The sequence below is a fragment of the Nesoenas mayeri genome (assembly GCF_963082525.1).
Source record: "Nesoenas mayeri genome assembly, chromosome: 14".
NCBI lineage: Eukaryota > Metazoa > Chordata > Aves > Columbiformes > Columbidae > Nesoenas > Nesoenas mayeri.
The window spans coordinates 3,818,650-3,838,607 of NC_137556.1; the positions used below are offsets into that span (position 1 = coordinate 3,818,650).

The 19,958-nt window shown below is 64.3% G+C and overlaps 1 protein-coding gene across 5 annotated transcripts; it reads right to left on the reverse strand.

The window, feature by feature from the left end:
* Positions 1 to 1,767: 1,767 nt before the first annotated feature.
* PDLIM7 (PDZ and LIM domain 7) lies at positions 1,768 to 19,810 on the reverse strand. 5 transcript variants are annotated; one of them, XM_080353028.1, is made up of 12 exons: positions 19,714 to 19,806; positions 18,275 to 18,381; positions 14,882 to 15,033; positions 14,580 to 14,610; positions 13,713 to 13,838; positions 12,917 to 12,933; positions 3,801 to 3,859; positions 3,429 to 3,663; positions 3,171 to 3,351; positions 2,870 to 2,990; positions 2,266 to 2,381; positions 1,768 to 1,998 (listed from the first exon to the last, which is right to left on the reverse strand). In XM_080353028.1, exons 2-12 carry the CDS (start codon positions 18,377 to 18,379, stop codon positions 1,912 to 1,914), a joined length of 1,230 nt encoding a protein of 409 aa, XP_080209154.1. In that variant the 5' UTR covers positions 18,380 to 18,381; positions 19,714 to 19,806; the 3' UTR covers positions 1,768 to 1,911. The 5 variants fall into 5 exon arrangements, with proteins under 5 accessions (XP_080209154.1, XP_080209153.1, XP_080209152.1 ...); XM_080353027.1 differs by lacking the exon at positions 12,917 to 12,933 and having other exon boundaries at positions 13,713 to 13,885; positions 19,722 to 19,810; XM_080353026.1 differs by lacking the exon at positions 12,917 to 12,933 and having other exon boundaries at positions 13,713 to 13,885.
* Between the last annotated feature and the right edge of the window lie 148 nt (positions 19,811 to 19,958).

The window sequence follows — 19,958 nt, forward strand, 5'->3', positions numbered from 1 at the left end:
GAGCTGGCACAACCTGTTCTCAAGCTGTGCTACCCCAGCAGGCTCCGTCCCACACAGCTGCCTTCCCTGCCCCTTCCCTGCCCTCCTCACCGGTTGCTGTCCCGGCTCAGACAGGCCTGGCTTGGTGGCCGCTCACGTGGGGCCGCAGCCTCCTCACTTTCCCTTGACCTTGGCTGCAGTCAGGACTCACGCTTGGGTACTTTTCACACCCCTGCTTGTGCCAGCCCTGCCAGACAGGTGCTGGCTGTTTCTGCCCCTTTTCACAGCCGTGTCCTGCTCCTCCTTGGTGTGACCACCCCATTGCCCGCGTGTGTCCCAGCCCTGGCCTGCCTCCACCATTCCCACTTTCCCTCCTCCATCTTTCATGGGGTTTTACACCTCTGCGCTGGCACCAGGGAGACAGGGCAACACACCACTGGCCAGCTCTGGGTGATGCTGGGAGGCATTTGGCTTCCCACAGCCAGCTCCTGCCCCCGGCAGAACCTTCCAGTAGACAAGACAATTTTCCTTACAATTGCTCATCGCAGTAAGAGCTGCAATTATTAATGACCGTTCCAGCTGCCAGAGCAGGAGGAGTGGCTCTTCCCACACCCGCTGCCCTGGAGCCCATTCCAGCTGGAGGTGCCGGCGCGGCCTCACACCCGTCCTTTGGGACAGCAGCTGCATCGCATGAGCAAACGCTTGGCTGCTCTACACCAGAATGCGCCCAGAGCTGGTGCACGTGGCCCACACGTGCCCCGTGACTTCTTGTCCTCTGCGCAGGACTTGCGGCCAGGGCACAGCAGGGACAAGGGGACACCACTGGGTCAACAGGGACCTCCCTCCGGGGTCAGGTATTTGTCCCATTTCCCCTTGTTGCAGCTTTGCTCCCCAGATTAATTACCACCCCTGTTAGTGGTCCTGCCTGCTACAAAGAGAGACCCAGCTGACGTGAGGGGTCCAGCCCAGGCTGACACAGGCAGAGGAGGAGAAATCCAAGGTGAAGACTCCCCCTAGGAAGCTGGAAGGAGCTGAGTCAGGCCCCACAGGCGAGTAGGGCAAGGGCTGAGCATGACCTTCACAGCTGGCCGCACCTCGCTCGGTGAAACCGCAGGCTTTGACACAGCCGGCACTTGCAGAGAAGTGTTTATTAAAGGCACTAAAAGCACCGTGGCTCCATCAGCGGCAGCCTGACTGGAGAGTGTGGGTTTGGGAGAGGAATTTACAGGCCCGGGACGGTGGTGGCAGGCGCTCTTTGGTAGGAAGCTGTTCTCAAGCCTCGCGGGAGCCTGCTGGCCGGCTGGCCATCAGCACATGCTGCCCTGCTCCCCAGCACGGGCGGGCTGGGGGTGCTGCTGCACGCCAGCCCCAGAAGAGCAGCGGGCCGGCTGGGTGGGGGACACAAGGCACAGACCTCACCTGACACACAGCCGGGGGAGGAAGCCACCATAGCAGTTTGCAGGATGGCTGGGGGGTTGCTGCGGGCAGGGCTGGGTCTCCAGCCCCACACACTAAGCAGGCAGCGGGGAAGGTGGGGGAGAGTTTGGAAGGGGGCTGGGGGGCTGGTCCTCACATGTTCATGGACATGTCAGGAGCATTCCTGCCCTGACGCTGAGCTGCCAGGCAGCTGGGCCCCAGCCGAGCAAGGGAGCAGCCCTGCTGTGACTGACCCTCCCCGACTCCAGCCTCCGCACAGCTGCAGCCACCATGCTGCACGGCTTGGGGGCAGGAGACCTTCCCTAGGGCTCCTAGGGCCAGCTAGTGGGCACAGAAGAAGCCACCCATGCTGGAGCCAGGCCAGAAGCTGCAAGGAGAGAGGCAGGAGCAAGGGGAAGGGGTGAAGGCCCAGCCTGGCTCCCCAGGGGCAGCAGGTGGGGGGAAAGGAGCATGCAGGGCCAGGGGCACGCGTGGGCACAGCTGAACTCCTGCCCCTCACACGTGGGAGAAAGCGTGGCTCTTGCAGAGCGGCTTGTCCTTCTTGGAGTAGAATGTCTTCCCTTCCAGGTTGGTCTGGCAGATCTGGGGAGGAGGGTGCAGGTGGTGAGGTCGGGGGGCTGAGCCAGACCCAAGGTCCCCCCAGCACGACTCAGGGCTCAACACCAGCATCACACAGATGCCAAGGAGCAGTGTGCTCAGAGCAGGGGCCCGAGCCACCAGCATAGAGACAAGTGGGGAAAACCTCATAGCAGCAGGGACCCTGCGCTGATGGTGTACCCCACGCAGGGAATGAGTGCTGGGGAGAGCCACGGCACCACCAGAAGCCAGGGAGGAAGGCACAGGGCTCACCGCACAGACGAAGCAAGTGTCATGCCAGCTGAACCCCAGCGCCTCCAGGAACCGGTCCCCAGCATCAATCTTGAAGTCGCAGCCACGGCACTTGGTACCAAACATCTTCTCATAGTCTGCAAGAAGAGGCAGAGCACGGGTCAGCATTCCCCAGCACTGCAGCCCCTTGTCTCAGGCGCGCTGGGCTGCAGCATAGCCAAGATCCCACAGGGACAGCCTGGGGACAACTCACTGCCAGCCCCAGGGGGACAATGCCCAAGACACCTGGACGAGATGCCTGTGCTGTACACAGTGGCCCTGGCTGCCGCCAGGCCGCAGGGAGGAGGCAAACCTCATCTCCCAGGATGCAGCACTCGCCTTTGATGTACATCCTCCATCATCACCATGGTAACACAGGAATGATGGCACTACCCAGTAGCCAGAGAGGACCAGGATGGAGGGCTCTGGGCTACAGGGGGGGTGTCCCTGCCTTCCCCATGGCCTGGGAGGAGTCCCACATCACTGGGTCACTCGCCCCCCACTCCCGTGGTCACATGCTGAACCCAAACAGATCCCGGTGCCCCCAGGGCCATGTAGGGTGGCACATGGGGCTATCAGGTCCTACCTCTCTCACAGTAGGGCTGTCCCTCCTCCATGTAGAAGGCACGGTTGCGGATGGGAGTTTTGCAGGCAGCACAGGTGAAGCACTGCACGTGCCAGGTCATCTTCAGCGCATGCATCACCTCCTGGAGGGGAACTGCTGTCAGCCAGGGGCAGGACTGCCCTGGACCGTGGGGAACTCCCTCCTCCCAGGGCAGAAAGGGACAAGGGATCCCTGGGGATTAGAATAGGATGGGAAGGGACAGAGCTGTGGACCAGCAGGTAAGCAGGGACAGGAGGTGTGGAGCAAGCAGAGGGACACTCACCCCAGTGATCTTCTTCTTGCACTTGGCGCAGCTGGGTGCATAGCGCGTGTCATAGCATTTAGGACAGAAGATGGAGCCTTTCTCCTCGAAGAAGCCCCCCTCATCCAGCACCTTCCTGCACTGGCAGCAGATGAACTCCTCGGGGTGGTAATAATGTCCCAAAGCCACGAGGTAGCGTCCCCTGCAGCAGGACAGAGCCACGTCAGCCACGCTGGAGCCCAGGACACTGGCGCGGCGGCAGCGGTGGCCAGGGCTCACCTGATGACCTTGTTGCACTTGTAGCAGAGGGGTGTGCGTCCAGGCCCCTCGGGGCTCTGCTGCGCCGCCTGCACGATGGAGCTGCGGTTCTGCATGGGGGTCGGCGTGGCTGGCTGGCTGTGCTTGCTCACCACCGTGCTCGTCTTGTCTGGTGCGTAGCGCTCAGCAAACGAAGGGTCCACAGCCCACGGTGGGCGGCTGGCAGGGCCAGGGGTGGCAGTGGGGGTCCTGGGGGCTGCACGCACATGAAAGTCTCCAGGACAGTGCACCTGATCCCTCGGCAGCCCCCTCCCAGCACCCAGGGCTGGGCAAGCAACATCCCTTGGCATCCCTGCACCTCTCCCCCTGAGCCCAGAGGAAATGTTTACTCACCCAGTCCCGGCTCCGTCTTCATTGCTGCTCCTGGGGACTGGTCAAGCACGGAGACCTGGCTACAGAACAAGCAGTTAATCCAGTCTGCCCCACTCAATCCCTCTGCCCAGCGGGTCTGTGGGCACAGGCAGGGTTCCCCCACCCGACAAGCAGGCAGGAGCTGGCCAAGCTCCCATGCCCAGCCAGTAGCTGGTTTGGTGGTGGGGGAACAAGCCAAGCGCCTTCAGCCCTGCAGAGGCGCAGTGGCCCAGGGGTCTCTGGAAGCCATCGCAGTGGTCTGGGGAGTGGCGGGAGGGAGCACAGGGCTGCCAGGGCCCCACACCCAGCTCTACGCTGCTCCAGGTTGAGCAGGGACTCCGGCTGCCCGCTCACATGATGGTCGCCCCCAGCCCCACTGGGGTGCAGAGGGGCTTGGACCTGACCCCACAGAGGGAACCCCAGGGCCCAGACAGGCAGGGCTCTACCATCCCTGCCAGGTAGGCAGGGCCAGGCTGGTCCTGGCAGGGGCAAGGGCTGTGCCCACCCTGCAGGCTGCCGGCACATCGGGTGTGGAAACAGGCAGGGCAAGCCAGGGCCAGAGACACATGGCCCACCCAAGAGAGGGACAGCGACGGAAGGAGAGCTGGTGGCTCTGTGCCTCTCCACAGAAAAGGCGAGGAACTGACGGCTACAAATACCAGAGCATTTATTTGCGGCAGAGCAAATGGGGCAGAGATGGGACCCAGTGGTCACAGTGCGAGGGCAGGAAGCATCGTGGGGAGGTGAAGGCAAAAGAGGAGCTGTGCACAATCCTGCCTGGCTGCATAGGGCACAGAATGATCCCCCCAGTCCTGGGTCCCTTTGCTGCCTCCACACAGGGCCTGACACTCATGGACAAGCCGCTGACACTCACCCAGGTCTTCCCGGCCGCCCCACACCCCCACAACAGGCTCACGGGGCATCACAATCCATGTGCAGGTATTGCCAAATGCCACAACAACCACAGCCAGGTTTTCCCAATGCCACCAGCTGCCCGAACCCGCTTTGTCCAGGAAACCACAGCACAGCATGACATCCCCAGCTCAGAGCCAGCAGTGCCCAGAGTCCTGCCTGGGACGTGCAGCCCCACGGCTCCTGCTGCTGCTCCCACACCGCTTACCTGGGCTTTTTAACAAACACATCATCACGATCCTCCACTGAGCGCAGCAGGAAAGAAATGAGGAGAGAAAGTCAGTCAGTCTGCAGCAACTGAGACCCAGAAAGAGCAGGAAGGGAAAGGAAAAATCGACCTCTCCAGCTGCTCCAAAATTCAGCCCTGCCCGGCCATGGGGCAGAGCACGGACCAGCCCAGTGGCACCACCACGACCCACACACAGCCCCGGGCAGCTCCCAACGGCTCAGACACAGCAGGACGGGACACCACGGCCCAAACTAACACTCCAGTGCCACAACGCACCACGGCCCTCATCCAGCTCCTCTTGGCCCAGCAAAGCCGGGCACCCCCGGGCAGCCACGCAGCACTGAGCCCTGCGGGAACTTACTGCCGTCTGTGCCCGTCAGCCGGGCCAGTTTGCGGAAGGAGCGCGACTGGGAGGTCCCGGTGCGGGGCTGCCAGTCCACAGCGTCCTCCATCAGCCGCAGCTTCCCGGGGTCGCACACGGGGGTGCTGGGGGGCTCCGGCGGCTGCGAGGGCTGCCTGCGGGGGACACAGGGCAGGTGCTCAGCCAGCACCCTGCATGCACCCTGCCCAGCACCACGGCGCAGGGCAGTGACTCCAAATGTGCCATCACACATACCAACTCCTTTGCCAGACCCTGGCACTCACCACTGCTCCACCGTGCCCCCGACAGACGCACGAACATCCCTGTGGTGTTGGAAAAACGGCGGCGCAACACTAAGTATGTGACCCATGGCTGAGACAACCCACCTGTACACATCCCCAGCCCCACAGAGAAGCCAGCGACACTCACCCAGCTCTGCCCGGCCGCCTGTAGCCCCACACCAGGCTCACGGGACATCGTGCCCCAGGTCCAGGCACTGCAAGCACCCCCCAACACCCCCAGCAAGGTGTTGCCAGTGCCCACAGCCTCCTCCACATCCCGTTTGCTCAAGAAGCAACGGTGCAGCTTGCACTCCCCATCTCAGTGCCAGTGGTGAGCAGCGGGTCCTGCCCAGCACATCTGTCACACGGACACCCCATTTGGGGACAGCTGGGCTGGCAGCGGGGGCTGGGCAGGACCCTCCCGAGGGGATGGTCAGAGCAGCTGCTGAGCGCTGGCCGTGCCCATTGTGGGGTGAGCGCAGGGCGGGCTCTGCGGCTGCACCAACAGCTCAGCTCTGGGGACAGGGACAGGACAGAGAGAGAAAGGGAGGACAGAGGAGGAGGAGACAGAAAAGTCAGCAACAGGACAAAGACCTGGCCTGGAGTCATCATAAGCAGTGAGGGCAAAGCAGACCCGTGGGCTGAGCCCGGGACATGCAGCCCCGTGGCTCCTGCTGCTCCCACACCCCTTACCTGGGCTTTGAAACAAGCTCATCCTCATGGTCCTCCACTGAGCAAAGCAGGAAAGAAATGAGGAGAGAGAGTCAGTCTCTGGCAATCAAGGCCCATGGAAAGCAGGAAAGGAGAGGAAGGAAAGGAAAAGGAAGGAAAAACCGACCTCTCCTCCCAAAGCCCTCCTGCCCCAACACTCAGCCCTGCCCGGCCATGGGGCAGAGCACGGACCAGCCCAGCCGCACCACCAAGACCCACACACAGCCCCGGGCAGCTCCCAACAGCTCAGACACACCAGGACGGGACACCACGGCTCAAACTAACACTCCAGTGCCACAACGCACCACGGCCCTCATCCAGCTCCTCTTGGCCCCGCAAAGCCGGGCACCCCCGGGCAGCCACGCAGCGCTGAGCCCTGCGGGAACTTACTGCCGTCTGTGCCCGTCAGCCGGGCCAGTTTGCGGAAGGAGCGCGACTGGGAGGTCCCGGTGCGGGGCTGCCAGTCCACAGCGTCCTCCATCAGCCGCAGCTTCCCGGGGTCGCACACGGGGGTGCTGGGGGGCTCCGGCGGCTGCAAGGGCTGCCTGCGGGGGACACAGGGCAGGTGCTCAGCCAGCACCCTGCATGCACCCTGCCCAGCACCACCGCGCAGGGCAGCGACTCCAAATGTGCCATCACACACACCACCTCCCTTGCCAGACCCTGGCACTCACCACTGCTCCACCGTGCCCCCGACAGACGCACGAACATCCCTGTGGTGTTGGAAAAACGGCGGTGCAAAAGTCAGTGTATGACCCATGGCTGAGACAACCCACCTGTACACACCCCCAGCCCCACAGAGAAGCCAGCGACACTCACCCAGCTCTGCCCGGCCGCCTGTAGCCCCACGCCAGGCTCACGGGACATCGTGCCCCAGGTCCAGGCACTGCCCAGCACCTCCCAACACCCCCAGCAAGGTGTTGCCAGTGCCCACAGCCTCCTCCACATCCCGTTTGCTCAAGAAGCAACGGTGCAGCTCGCACCCCCATCTCAGTGTCAGTGGTGAGCAGTGGGTCCTGCCCAGCACATCTGTGACACGGACACCCCATTTGGGGACAGCTGGGCTGGCAGCGGGGGCTGGGCAGGACCCTCCCGAGGTGACGGTCAGAGCAGTTGCTGAGCGCTGGCCGTGCCCATTGTGGGGTGAGCGCAGGGCGGGCTCTGCGGCTGCACCAACAGCTCAGCTCTGGGGACAGGGACAGGACAGAGAGAGAAAAGGAGGACAATAGGACAAAGAGCTGGCCTGGAGTCATCATAAGCAGTGAGGGCAAAGCAGACTCATGGGCTGAGCCCTGGACATGCAGCCCCGTGGCTCCTGCTGCTCCCACACCCCTTACCTGGGCTTTGAAACAAGCTCATCCTCATGATCCTCCACTGAGCAAAGCAGGAGAGAAATGAGGAGAGAGAGTCAGTCTCTGGCAATCAAGGCCCATGGAAAGCAGGAAAGGAGAGGAAGGAAATACTGACCTCTCCTCCCAAAGCCCTCCTGCCCCAACACTCAGCCCTGCCCGGCCATGGGGCAGAGCACGGACCAGCCCAGCGGCACCACCACGACCCACACACAGCCCCGGGCAGCTCCCAACGGCTCAGACACAGCAGGACGGGACACCACGGCCCAAACTAACACTCCAGTGCCACAACGCACCACGGCCCTCATCCAGCTCCTCTTGGCCCCGTAAAGCCGGGCACCCCTGGGCAGCCCCGCAGCGCTGAGCCCTGCGGGAACTTACTGCCGTCTGTGCCCGTCAGCCGGGCCAGTTTGCGGAAGGAGCGCGACTGGGAGGTCCCGGTGCGGGGCTGCCAGTCCACAGCGTCCTCCATCAGCCGCAGCTTCCCGGGGTCGCACACGGGGGTGCTGGGGGGCTCCGGCGGCTGCGAGGGCTGCCTGCGGGGGACACAGGGCAGGTGCTCAGCCAGCATCCTGCATGCACCCTGCCCAGCACCACGGCGCAGGGCAGTGACTCCAAATGTGCCATCACACGCACCAACTCCTTTGCCAGACCCTGGCACTCACCACTGCTCCACTGTGCCCCCGACAGACGCACGAACATCCCTGTGGTGTTGGAAAAACGGCGGCGCAACACTAAGTATGTGACCCATGGCTGAGACAACCCACCTGTACACATCCCCAGCCCCACAGAGAAGCCAGCGACACTCACCCAGCTCTGCCCGGCCGCCTGTAGCCCCACACCAGGCTCACGGGACATCGTGCCCCAGGTCCAGGCACTGCCCAGCACCTCCCAACACCTCCAGTAAGGTGTTGCCAGTGCCCACAGCCTCCTCCACATCCCGTTTGCTCAAGAAGCAACGGTGCAGCTTGCACTCCCCATCTCAGTGCCAGCGGTGAGCAGCGGGTCCTGCCCAGCACATCTGTCACACGGACACCCCATTTGGGGACAGCTGGGCTGGCAGCGGGGGCTGGGCAGGACCCTCCCGAGGGGATGGTCAGAGCAGCTGCTGAGCGCTGGCCGTGCCCATTGTGGGGTGAGCGCAGGGCGGGCTCTGCGGCTGCACCAACAGCTCAGCTCTGGGGACAGGGACAGGACAGAGAGAGAAAGGGAGGACAGAGGAGGAGGAGACAGAAAAGTCAGCAACAGGACAAAGACCTGGCCTGGAGTCATCATAAGCAGTGAGGGCAAAGCAGACTCATGGGCTGAGCCCGGGACATGCAGCCCCGTGGCTCCTGCTGCTCCCACACCCCTTACCTGGGCTTTGAAACAAGCTCATCCTCATGGTCCTCCACTGAGCAAAGCAGGAGAGAAATGAGGAGAGAAAGTCAGTCTGTGGCAACCAAGGCCCATGGGAAGCAGGATGGGAAAGGAAGGAAAGGAAAGGGAGAGGAACCAAACATAGACCACTTCTCCCGCTGCCCTCCTGCCCCAAAACTCAGCCCTGTCCAGCCATGGGGCAGAGCATGGACCAGCCCAGGGGCACCACCACGACCCACACACAGCCCTGGCAGATCTCAATGGCACAGCCACAGCAGGACAGGACACCGTGGCCAAAACCAACACTCCAGTGCTACAATGCACCACGGCCTTCATCCAGCTCCACTCGGCCCAGCAAAGCCGGGCACCCCCGGGCAGCCACGCAGCACTGAGCCCTGCGGGAACTTACTGCCGTCTGTGCCCGTCAGCCGGGCCAGTTTGCGGAAGGAGCGCGACTGGGAGGTCCCGGTGCGGGGCTGCCAGTCCACAGCATCCTCCATCAGCCGCAGCTTCCCGGGGTCGCACACGGGGGTGCTGGGGGGCTCCGGCGGCTGCAAGGGCTGCCTGCGGGGGACACAGGGCAGGTGCTCAGCCAGCACCCTGCATGCACCCTGCCCAGCACCACGGCGCAGGGCAGTGACTCCAAATGTGCCATCACACACACCAACTCCCTTGCCAGACCCTGGCACTCACCACTGCTCCACTGTGCCCCCGACAGACGCACGAACATCCCTGTGGTGTTGGAAAAACGGCGGTGCAAAAGTCAGTGTGTGACCCATGGCTGAGACAACCCACCTGTACACACCCCCAGCCCCACAGAGAAGCCAGCGACACTCATCCAGCTCTGCCCGGCCGCCTGTAGCCCCACGCCAGGCTCACGGGACATCGTGCCCCAGGTCCAGGCACTGCAAGCACCTCCCAACACCCCCAGCAAGGTGTTGCCAGTGCCCACAGCCTCCTCCACATCCCGTTTGCTCAAGAAGCAACGGTGCAGCTCGCACCCCCCATCTCAGTGTCAGCGGTGAGCAGTGGGTCCTGCCCAGCACATCTGTCCAGGGACACCCCATTTGGGGACAGCTGGGCTGGCAGCGAGGGCTGGGCAGGACCCTCCTGAGGTGACGGTCAGAGCAGTTGCTGAGCGCTGGCCGTGCCCATTGTGGGGTGAGCGCAGGGCGGGCTCTGCGGCTGCACCAACAGCTCAGCTCTGGGGACAGGGACAGGACAGAGAGAGAAAGGGAGGACAACAGGACAAAGAGCTGGCCTGGAGTCATCATAAGCAGTGAGGGCAAAGCAGACTCATGGGCTGAGCCCTGGACATGCAGCCCCGTGGCTCCTGCTGCTCCCACACCCCTTACCTGGGCTTTGAAACAAGCTCATCCTCATGGTCCTCCACTGAGCAAAGCAGGAGAGAAATGAGGAGAGAAAGTCAGTCTGTGGCAATCAAGGCCCACGGAAAGCAGGAAAGGAGAGGAAGGAAAGGAAAGGAAGCAAAAACCGACCTCTCCTCCCACAGCCCTCCTGCCCCAAAATTCAGCCCTGCCCGGCCATGGGGCAGAGCACGGACCAGCCCAGCGGCACCACCACGACCCACACACAGCCCCGGGCAGCTCCCAACGGCTCAGACACAGCAGGACGGGACACCACGGCCCAAACCAACACTCCAGTGCCACAACGCACCACGGCCCTCATCCAGCTCCTCTTGGCCCCGCAAAGCCGGGCACCCCCGGGCAGCCACGCAGCACTGAGCCCTGCGGGAACTTACTGCCGTCTGTGCCCGTCAGCCGGGCCAGTTTGCGGAAGGAGCGCGACTGGGAGGTCCCGGTGCGGGGCTGCCAGTCCACAGCATCCTCCATCAGCCGCAGCTTCCCGGGGTCGCACACGGGAGTGCTGGGGGGCTCCGGCGGCTGCGAGGGCTGCCTGCGGGGGACACAGGGCAGGTGCTCAGCCAGCACCCTGCATGCACCCTGCCCAGCACCACTGCGCAGGGCAGCGACTCCAAATGTGCCATCACACACACCAACTCCCTTGCCAGACCCTGGCACTCACCACTGCTCCACCGTGCCCCCGAAAGGTCTACAGGCGTCCCTGCATTGTCAGAAAATCGGCGGCACAACAGTAAGTGTGTGACCCATGGCTGAGACAACCCACCTGTACACACCCCCAGCCCCACAGAGAAGCCAGCGACACTCACCCAGCTCTGCCCGGCCGCCTGTAGCCCCACACCAGGCTCACGGGACATCGTGCCCCAGGTCCAGGCACTGCCCAGCACCTCCCAACACCCCCAGCAAGGTGTTGCCAGTGCCCACAGCCTCCTCCACATCCCGTTTGCTCAAGAAGCAACGGTGCAGCTTGCACCCCCCATCTCAGTGTCAGCGGTGAGCAGCGGGTCCTGCCCAGCACATCTGTCACACGGACACCCCATTTGGGGACAGCTGGGCTGGCAGCGGGGGCTGGGCAGGACCCTCCCGAGGTGACGGTCAGAGCAGTTGCTGAGCGCTGGCCGTGCCCATTGTGGGGTGAGCGCAGGGCGGGCTCTGCGGCTGCACCAACAGCTCAGCTCTGGGGACAGGGACAGGACAGAGAGAGAAAGGGAGGACGGAGGAGGAGAAGTGAGAAGAAACAGCAAGACAATTTAGAGCTTGCCTGGACTCATCACAAGCAGCGAGGGCAAAACAGTCTCATGGGCTGAGCCCAGGACATGCAGCCCAGTGGCTTCTGCTGCTTCCACACCCCTTACCTGGGCTTTGAAACAAGCTCATCCTCATGATCCTCCACTGAGCGCAGCAGGAAAGAAATGAGGAGAGAGAGTCAGTCTGTGGCAACCATGGCCAAGAGATAGCAGGACGGGAAAGGAAGGAAAAATTGACCTCTCCTCCCACAGCCCTCCTGCCCCAAAATTCAGCCCTGCCCGGCCATGGAGCAGAGCACGGCCCAGCCCAGCGGCAACACCAAGACCCACACACAGCCCCAACCAGCTCCCAACAGCTCAGACACTCGAGGATGGGACACACATGGTCAAAATCAATACTCCAGTGCCACAACGCACCATGGCCTTCACCCAGCTCCACTCGGCCTGGCAAAGCCGGGCACCCCCGGCAGCCACGCAGCGCTGAGCCCTGTCGGAACTTACGGCTGTCTGTGCCCGTCAGCCGGGCCAGTTTGTGGAAGGAGCGTGACTGGGTTCTCCCGATGCGGGGCTGCCAGTCCACAGCGTCCTCTATCAGCTGCAGCTTCAGAGGGTCATACGTGGGGGTGCTGGGGGATGCCAGCGGCTGTGGAGGCTGCCTATGAGTGACAGAGTCATCTGTCAAATCGGACGGATCCCCACAGCATCACCGCCCGGGAGCTGCCCCACACCTTCTCAAGCACAGAACCCACAGCACACCAGTACCTGAGATACCACATATTGCCTTACTCCCCACAGCCCATACTCTTCCTCCATGTAGGAAGGGCCCTTTAAGGCCTGACCATCCATTTCTGGCAGTTTGAGACTGTCCCAAGAGGTCAGGAGGGCACAGGATAGGGCAAGAATAAGGTCAAAAATCACCAGCACTAAAGCTGCATGAGAGCCCAGTGAACACCTCCGTTGCCAGTGGCAGTGCCACCCACCTGCCTGGCACCAAGCAAGGTACCCAGCACAGCCCGGCAGCCCTTGCCCAGCCGAGCCACATCTCAGGGAGGAGGGAAGTGACCACCCATGAAGACACTCCAGGGCCCCAGCAAGACAGGCAGTGCTCCCGGTCAGGCCCGGGACAGCTGCTGCCAGGACTGACCCCCTGCTGCAGGCAGAGCGGGTGTGCTGCCCGTCCCTGGCTGGCCCTGCCCCCGAGAAGGGGGCATTAGCAGGGAAGAGGCATGCAGGGAGGATAGAGAGAACAGGCAAAAGGCTTACTGACTTGTCAAGGCTCAGCACCTGTAGGGGAGAGGGAAAGAGAAAGGGAGGAGAGAAAGAAAGAAAAAGGAAGGTGAAATTAGACCCACAGCACCCAAGAAGTTTCTAGAGCTCTCCTATGGCCTGCACCAGTCCATCTGCCCCTGAGACCCACAGCCAGCTTGCCCAGGGCTGGGAGCACACTGGGCAGCAGGGGCATACACAGACAGACCAAAGCATGCCTCCCCCAGCCCCGCAGAACAGACCTGGGTGCCCAGGGCAGCCAGGGCCGTGTCCCCTCCCCACCACCCAGCGCTGGGGCACCGTAGCAGCTCCTGGCAGGAGAGGCAGGGACTGGCAGCTACCGACACGCAGCAGCCAGGTGGGCAGCCTGCGGAGGTGGGAGCTCCTTCCCCGGGAGCAGGGCAAGGAAGATGCTGTGCAGGGCTCCAGGGCTTCCCTTTGCCCAGCCCAGCCCTGCAGCCAGGGGACCTGTGGGACAGGTGCTGGCTGGCGGCCACAACGCAGTCACCGCCTCCCTGCCACCATAGACGCCAGCGAGTGTCCTGCTATGACTGCCGTGCCATGCCCCACAGGGCTCCCCACAGGCTGACACATCCCCGGGCAAGGGACCAGCATGTGCGTGACCGTGTGTCCCCACATGACAGTCCTGTTGTGCTACCTCAGCACCAGCCATCAGGGGGCCCCAGCACGGGCACTGTCACCCACTCCCACCCATGGGTGCCTGGCATGCAGGGCGCAGCAGGGCCAGGCAGTGGGGCTCCCCTGATCCTTGGGGAGCAGGACGGACAGCAACATACCCATTGTGCTGGGGGGTGCAGGTAGGCGCCAGGGGTGCGTACGTCACGGGTTTCGTCACCAGCCCGGGCCGTAGATTCGGAGGTGAGCTGGCCCCGAAGGGCCGAGCTGTTTTGTTGAGGGCAGTGCTGGGAGCGAAGTTATATTTCAGGGGTTCAGAGCAGGGGAGTGAGTCCTGAGCAAGACAAAACACACAGACACGGGCTCACATGTCAAGCAGCATGCAAGGGGCAGCGCAGCAGGCAGCCAGGTAGGAAAGCTGGACAGCACATGCACCTCGAACACCAGGCTCTCCCAGGCTGGCACCTCTCTGCAGGGCACCCAGCCCAGCAACAGCAGGTCACAAGCCCGGCCCAAGGGTTGTTGCAGGATTACTCAGTACCCCAGACGCTCACTGCTGCCCACGGCAGGGCAGTGCATGCATACGCGCTGATCGCAACTGTCCCGCGGTGCAAAGCTGAACACATGCAGGTGGCTTCTGGTCAGGAGCCACCAGTCACCGGGCCCAGCCCTGCCTCCCTGTGCCAGGGCACTCCCAGCACCGGCAAACACGGGGCCCCAGGCTGCGCTGCAGCTGCTCAGCCTCCCCCCGCATCAGCCCCTCTGCACCCCTGCCCACACCCAGCACCGGTGGGACACAGACTGCAGCCGGGGCCCAGCCGCCCGCTGGCAGACCCTGCTCCCTCTGACCCCCTGCAGTGCCGGAGCTGCTCCTCCAGCAGGGAGTTTTCCAGCCCTCCAAACACACCCCCGTCCCCCAGAAACCTGTGGGCCCCAGGAACAAAGTCTGTTTGCTCGTCTACACTCAGAGATTCCCCTCCTCTGAGACAAGGCTGAGCTGCTGCTGCAGCGCCAGGAGCGACACGTACCTTCTGCGGCTTCCCCAGGTGGTTCTGGGCTCTGCAAGAGAGGAGATAGCCGGGCAGGTGCTGGGACTGGTCCAGCCACCACCGAGACGCTGGTAGCCCAGGGATGCCCGAGGGGAGCCATGGCCGGCTGGCACTGCCTCGTGGCTCGCAGGTGAGAGCCGGCAGCCAGGCTAAGCCTCGTCCAGCCAAGCAGAGCCCTTAGACCCAGCCAGGGGCTGCAAGGCTCCGAGCAAGGAGACGGCCCTGGGCAGAGGGCCCTGGCTCTGCTCCAGCCCCAGGTTTGCAGGACCCCCGAACCCTACCTGCTCAGGGTGAGGCAGAGCCTGTCCCCGCAGGCGCGGATCCTGTTCTGGGCCTCGATGTGCGTCATGGAGCTGGTGTTCTCCCCGTCGATGTACAGCACCCAATCGCCCACTCCCACGCCGGCCTGGGCCGCCTTCCCGCCCGGCGTCAGCTGCAGGACAGACAGAGTCAGGGAGAGCCGGGCTGGCCGAGTGGCAACGTGGGAGCGGAGGGACGTCCTCATCCCCACAAGGGCAGGGGTCTGCCGGAGCCCAGGGCCCTTCATGCAGGGCCCAGCCTGGCACAGGACACACACACAGGCTGACTCAGGGGGAGGTGGGGACCCACGGGTCACCCCGGGTTTCCCAGCACGTTAGCTGGGAGCAGCAGCGGGCTCAGCGCTGCCCAGCCCCTGCCCTGTGGCACTGCTGCAGTCCCCACGGCACACCGGGGCCTTGTCGATGGCAAACAGCCCAGGGGGTGCTGGCTCAGCCTCGGCAGGAGGCCCGGCCGCCCCTCGGAGCCGTCCCCACAGCCCCGGGGTGAGTCAGGGCTGTCGGGCAGCCCACGTCTCGCTGAGAACCACAGGCATTTCCAGCCCTTCCTGGGGTGTGCAGGGGGGGCATCCCCGAGCGCTCCCCCAGCCGCCCCCGCTCCCAAGCCCTTCCCCTTGCGGTGTCAGCAGGCACAGACGTTACCTCATCCCCGCAGAGGAGCAGGATCCCCCCGGGGCAGGGAGACACCCGCCCCCACCCACGCCGCTCCGCTCCCCCAGCCCTCGCCCCGCCGGGGCAGCCCGGAGCACGGCCACGGGCTCCCCTGCCCGGCCACGGTGCTGGAGACGCATCTTGCCCCCAGCACAGCTCCAGTCAGCCCTGTGCCAGCAAGCAGAGGCTGCCCTGCCCTCCCCTCCCGCCCGGGATACACAGATGAAGGTCCCAAGCACCACACGCAGCTCCCAGGCACTGACAGACAGACAGACGTGGGCAGACTGCAGCCATTCCTGCTCCTTCAGCATGGAAGAACTTGAGGCGTTTGGACCCGGACCAAGTATTTCCTCAAGTCCTGTTCGACATGAACATAAAAGGAGCGAGCCAGATTCCCAGCACCATCAGAGGGCTGAAAAATCCCTGCCGCTGAGCCCTGGCTCCTCCTCACCCGCGCGCAGGGCCCGGCTCGCCCCACAGCCGTGCTCCCCCACGCCAGCGCCAGCCCTCCACGCGAGGCCAAACCCCACACCCCAGCTGGATGAACCCCATCTCCACCTGCATCTCGCTGCCATCCCCAGGAGGACACGGGTACCCCCTTTGGTGTCCCCATGCTGCCCAGCACCCACTCGTCCTGCCCGGCATGGGAGTGTGCCCTGGGCGGCAAGTGGCGCCGGCCAGCCGCTGGCCATGCTGCTGCAAGCCCCGGCTTGCTGCCCTGGAGGGCTGGGGAAGGCGCAGGGCGGCTGTGTGGGTTTGGAGGCAGGAGCAGGAGCTGGGAGAAGCTTTCACCCGGCTGCCTGGGAAGGGGGAAGCACAGCAGGCTGCGTCACACCACCGCACCCAGCCCAGCTGCGCTGGCCTTCCCCCTCCGCATCAGTGTGCCAGGAAACCCCTTCGGCAGGTGCCGGAGCCACAGCAGTGCCAGGCCTCCTGCTTCCCACCCAGCCCGCTAACCAAGGCTTCCTTCCTCCCCTCTCCGCCCAGCCAGCTCTTTGTTCCCTGCGCCTCCGTCACCGCACCCAGCGAGGTGCCCACCGGCTGCCCCTGCCCAGGGCTTGGACGCCCCACACAGTCACCCAGCACGGAGGGGAGTCAGGTGCCTGAACAGGGCTCGGGCAGCATCCCCCAGCACCTTCCCACCTGCAGCACCGAGGGTCCGTCCTCTTCCCCAGTTGGCAGACGCCGGGATGTACCACCCAGCATCCAGCTCCCCAGACACCAGCCCTCACCCCAGCTCCACCACAAGCAGCTCAGGCTCTTGGTCTCACACCCCACCTGGCCAAGGTGTCGGGATCCCAAGCAGAGCCCCTTGCCACAGGAGGTGTGTGCGCAGAGGACCAGGGCGGCACCTCTTTTGCGTGACCACTGATCTGAAGTGGTCTTGCAGCTGGCCAGCAGTGTCATGGTGATGGACACGGCCAAGAAACAAAGCACACACCAGGCTGCCGCACATCCCAGCCCCATTAGAGAGCCCCTCAAAGCCAGCTGCATCCCCTGGGAATGTCCTCTCTGCTCCTGCCTGCCCTGCCCAGGACAGCAGTGTTGCCCAAGCCCCGAGGGCAGCGCTGGGCTCCTCGCACAGCATGGCCATTGCTACACAAGGCCCCTGCCCTAGGCCCTGGGAGGCTCCTCCATCCGACCAGACCCTTTGTTAAGCGCGGGCTTGCAGCCAAGAGAAACATTTTTTAGAGAATAAACTCGATGAAGCCGTCTCTGTGTGCTCGGCAGAGATCAGCAGGCCCTGGGGCAGCGGCGCTGGCGACTCCAGCCTTGCACAGTGCCCTCAGGGTCCCTGCTCCACGCTGGGGTGCTGCGGAGACCCGCACCTTCCCGGACAGACACACGGTGCCGGGCTCGTGCCGGGGGCAGGACCTCACGCAGCACTTGGTGCCACAAGCAAAGCCGTCCTTCAAGAAGCGGTCTCTGTGCCAGCTGCCTGAGCGTCAGCAGCACAGGCAATGCAATTGCATTCCAAGGCTTATAAGGCAATTGTGTGGCCAGAGCCACAGCCAGCACCCACCCGTGGGACCAGGCTGCCCAGGGACAGGGACCCAGACGTGCCCAAGGGCCAGACTCTGACTGAGCAAGCATCACACCCAGCACAGCTCACACCAGGTGCCTCAGCCACAAGCAGCCAGCAGCACAAATGGCTCTTGCTTACACTGAAGAAATGAGCTGGTTTTGTGGAGGGAGCCACATCCCAGTGCAGGCAGCACTGCAGGCAGCAGTGCAGGCTTCCTCCCCTCCCTGCCCGTTCCGGGGCCAGCTCAACTGCGGTGCTGGGAGCCACGCAGCAGGAGAGAAGGCGGCAGGGCACAAGTCAGGTCCTGGGAAGCTGAGCCCGGTGTTGTGGTGCAGACTGGGAAGCCAGACCCGCCACTCGGAGACGGTGAGAGCAGCTCCCCTCCCCCTGCAGTGGGCATGCTCCGGAAGGGGCCTCCCCTGCCCCAAAAGCAGCCAGAATGACTCTGCAGAGGCTGTGCAGCATTTCTCGTCTGCGGTCCCCTGCCCGGAACACCCCCGTGCCAGACCGCAGCTGATAAGGCTCCAAGAGCCAGACGGGGCAGGATGCAGCACTCCCGGGGCCCCAGCTCATCCATATCCCCCATACAGCTCTGCCTCAGCCACACAGACACAGCCGTGGTGGCTCCCACTTGCGGAGGTGGGAGAAGGATGGGTGTTGTTGGTCTCAGCTTCTCTTACCCTGGAGATGGAGAGCGGCATGCTGAAATCCTTCCCTCCCTGCAGCCTGAAGCCCCAGGGTGCCGGCCCATTCAGCATCACCTTGTAGGACTCCATATCACCCATCTCTGCAAGGGAAAAGGGTGTGATCCTGGCATTAGGGTACATGGAAACAATGCAGGGAGAACAGGTGAGGAGGGGGCCCAGTGCCTAGCAGGATGGGGCAGGAGGAGACAGGTGACATTTCCAGCACTAGCTCCACCCTGACCATCCTACACTGTGGTTAGAGACGCACCCCAAATCCATCAGCATCTCCTCCAGCAGCGTCAGAGCCGAGGAGCCCAGGCTAACACTGCTTGGCACCAGGGAGCCAGGCACAGCCCCACTGCCACCCACAGCTTGTGGGCTCTGCTCTCCCCCTCCCAAAGCCAGGATGTTCTTTCCCTTGCAGGAGCCCAAAAATTCATGCTGCTGAAAGCTGAGACCATTTCAGCCCACAGAAAAGCAGCAGCAGGTTCGGGATGGGAACCAGAAGCATTCTTCCCAGGTGAATTAGCAGCAACCATGCAGGAACTGCATGATGCCACCTGAGGCGCCTGGCAGCGCAGCCAGGCTGGCACTCCGGCAGCCGGCCGGGCAGATGCTAGCTGGGAGCGAGCCCATCTCCGCACACAGAGCGGGGCTTCGGCGGGGAGGGAATCCCGGTGCTCCCGTGCCCAACAGGGCTGCTGACAGCTGTCAGTCGGCCAAGGCTCTGGGCAGATGGGCCAACCCTCACCTGGAAGGAGCTCCCGGGTCCCTCTAAAGCCCCCCAGGACCTTCCTCCTGCCGCTGCCAGGCAGGGGACAGGGCCAGTTTCGGGGGCTCAGTGTCCTCTGCACCCCTCACTAGGGACAGCGGGTTCCCAGTCGCGACGCGGCAGAGGCTGCAGGGCCGGGGGCCAGCGTGCCCCCGCTCTCCCCGGGCCGGTGCGGGCTATATAAGGCGTGTAAGACGACACCAGCCCGTTCCCCGCTCGGGAGGGCCGGGGGAAGCTGCGTGTCAGGCATTCCCGGCGCCCGGCAGCCGCGCAAGCCCCAGCGAGGCGCCGGGACCGGGGCGGCCGGGAGGGGCGGGCAGTCCCCGCGGGGTGGGGGTCCCCAGCAGAGCCCGGCTGACCGGACAGCCCCAGCCCCACTCCTCACCCTGCCCCACGGGAACCCCCACAGCCTCCTCTCCCCATGCCGCCCTACACAGCTTCCCCTCCCTGGGCTCGGGGACCTCGGCCCTGCCCCATGGGGCTCCCGGCATTACCCCGCGGCATCACCGGCCTTAGGCTCAGACCTGCCCCACGGAGACCCGGCTCCGCCCCGACCAACCGCCTTCCCTCAGACCCAGGCCCCAACCCTAATCCCCCTGTGCCCCCACTCCCCCCCGGGCGGGGACGGAGACCCCGGCCCGGCCCTCCCGCATTCACTCACTCACTGACCCGCGGCCGGCCGAGCCCCCGGCGGAGCGGGGCCGAGCGGGCGGCGCCTCGGCGGGGAGCGGAGCAGAAACGGGCAGACGTGGGACTCGAACTCGGGCACCGCCTCCGCCAGCCCCGGCCCGGCCTTATATAGGCTCGAGGGGGGCGGAGCCAGCGGACGGCTCGGCCAATCACTGCGTGCGCCTGCCTGCAGGGCGGGCACGGCGGCGCCCCCTGGCGGGGAGGGGTGAGCTGCCC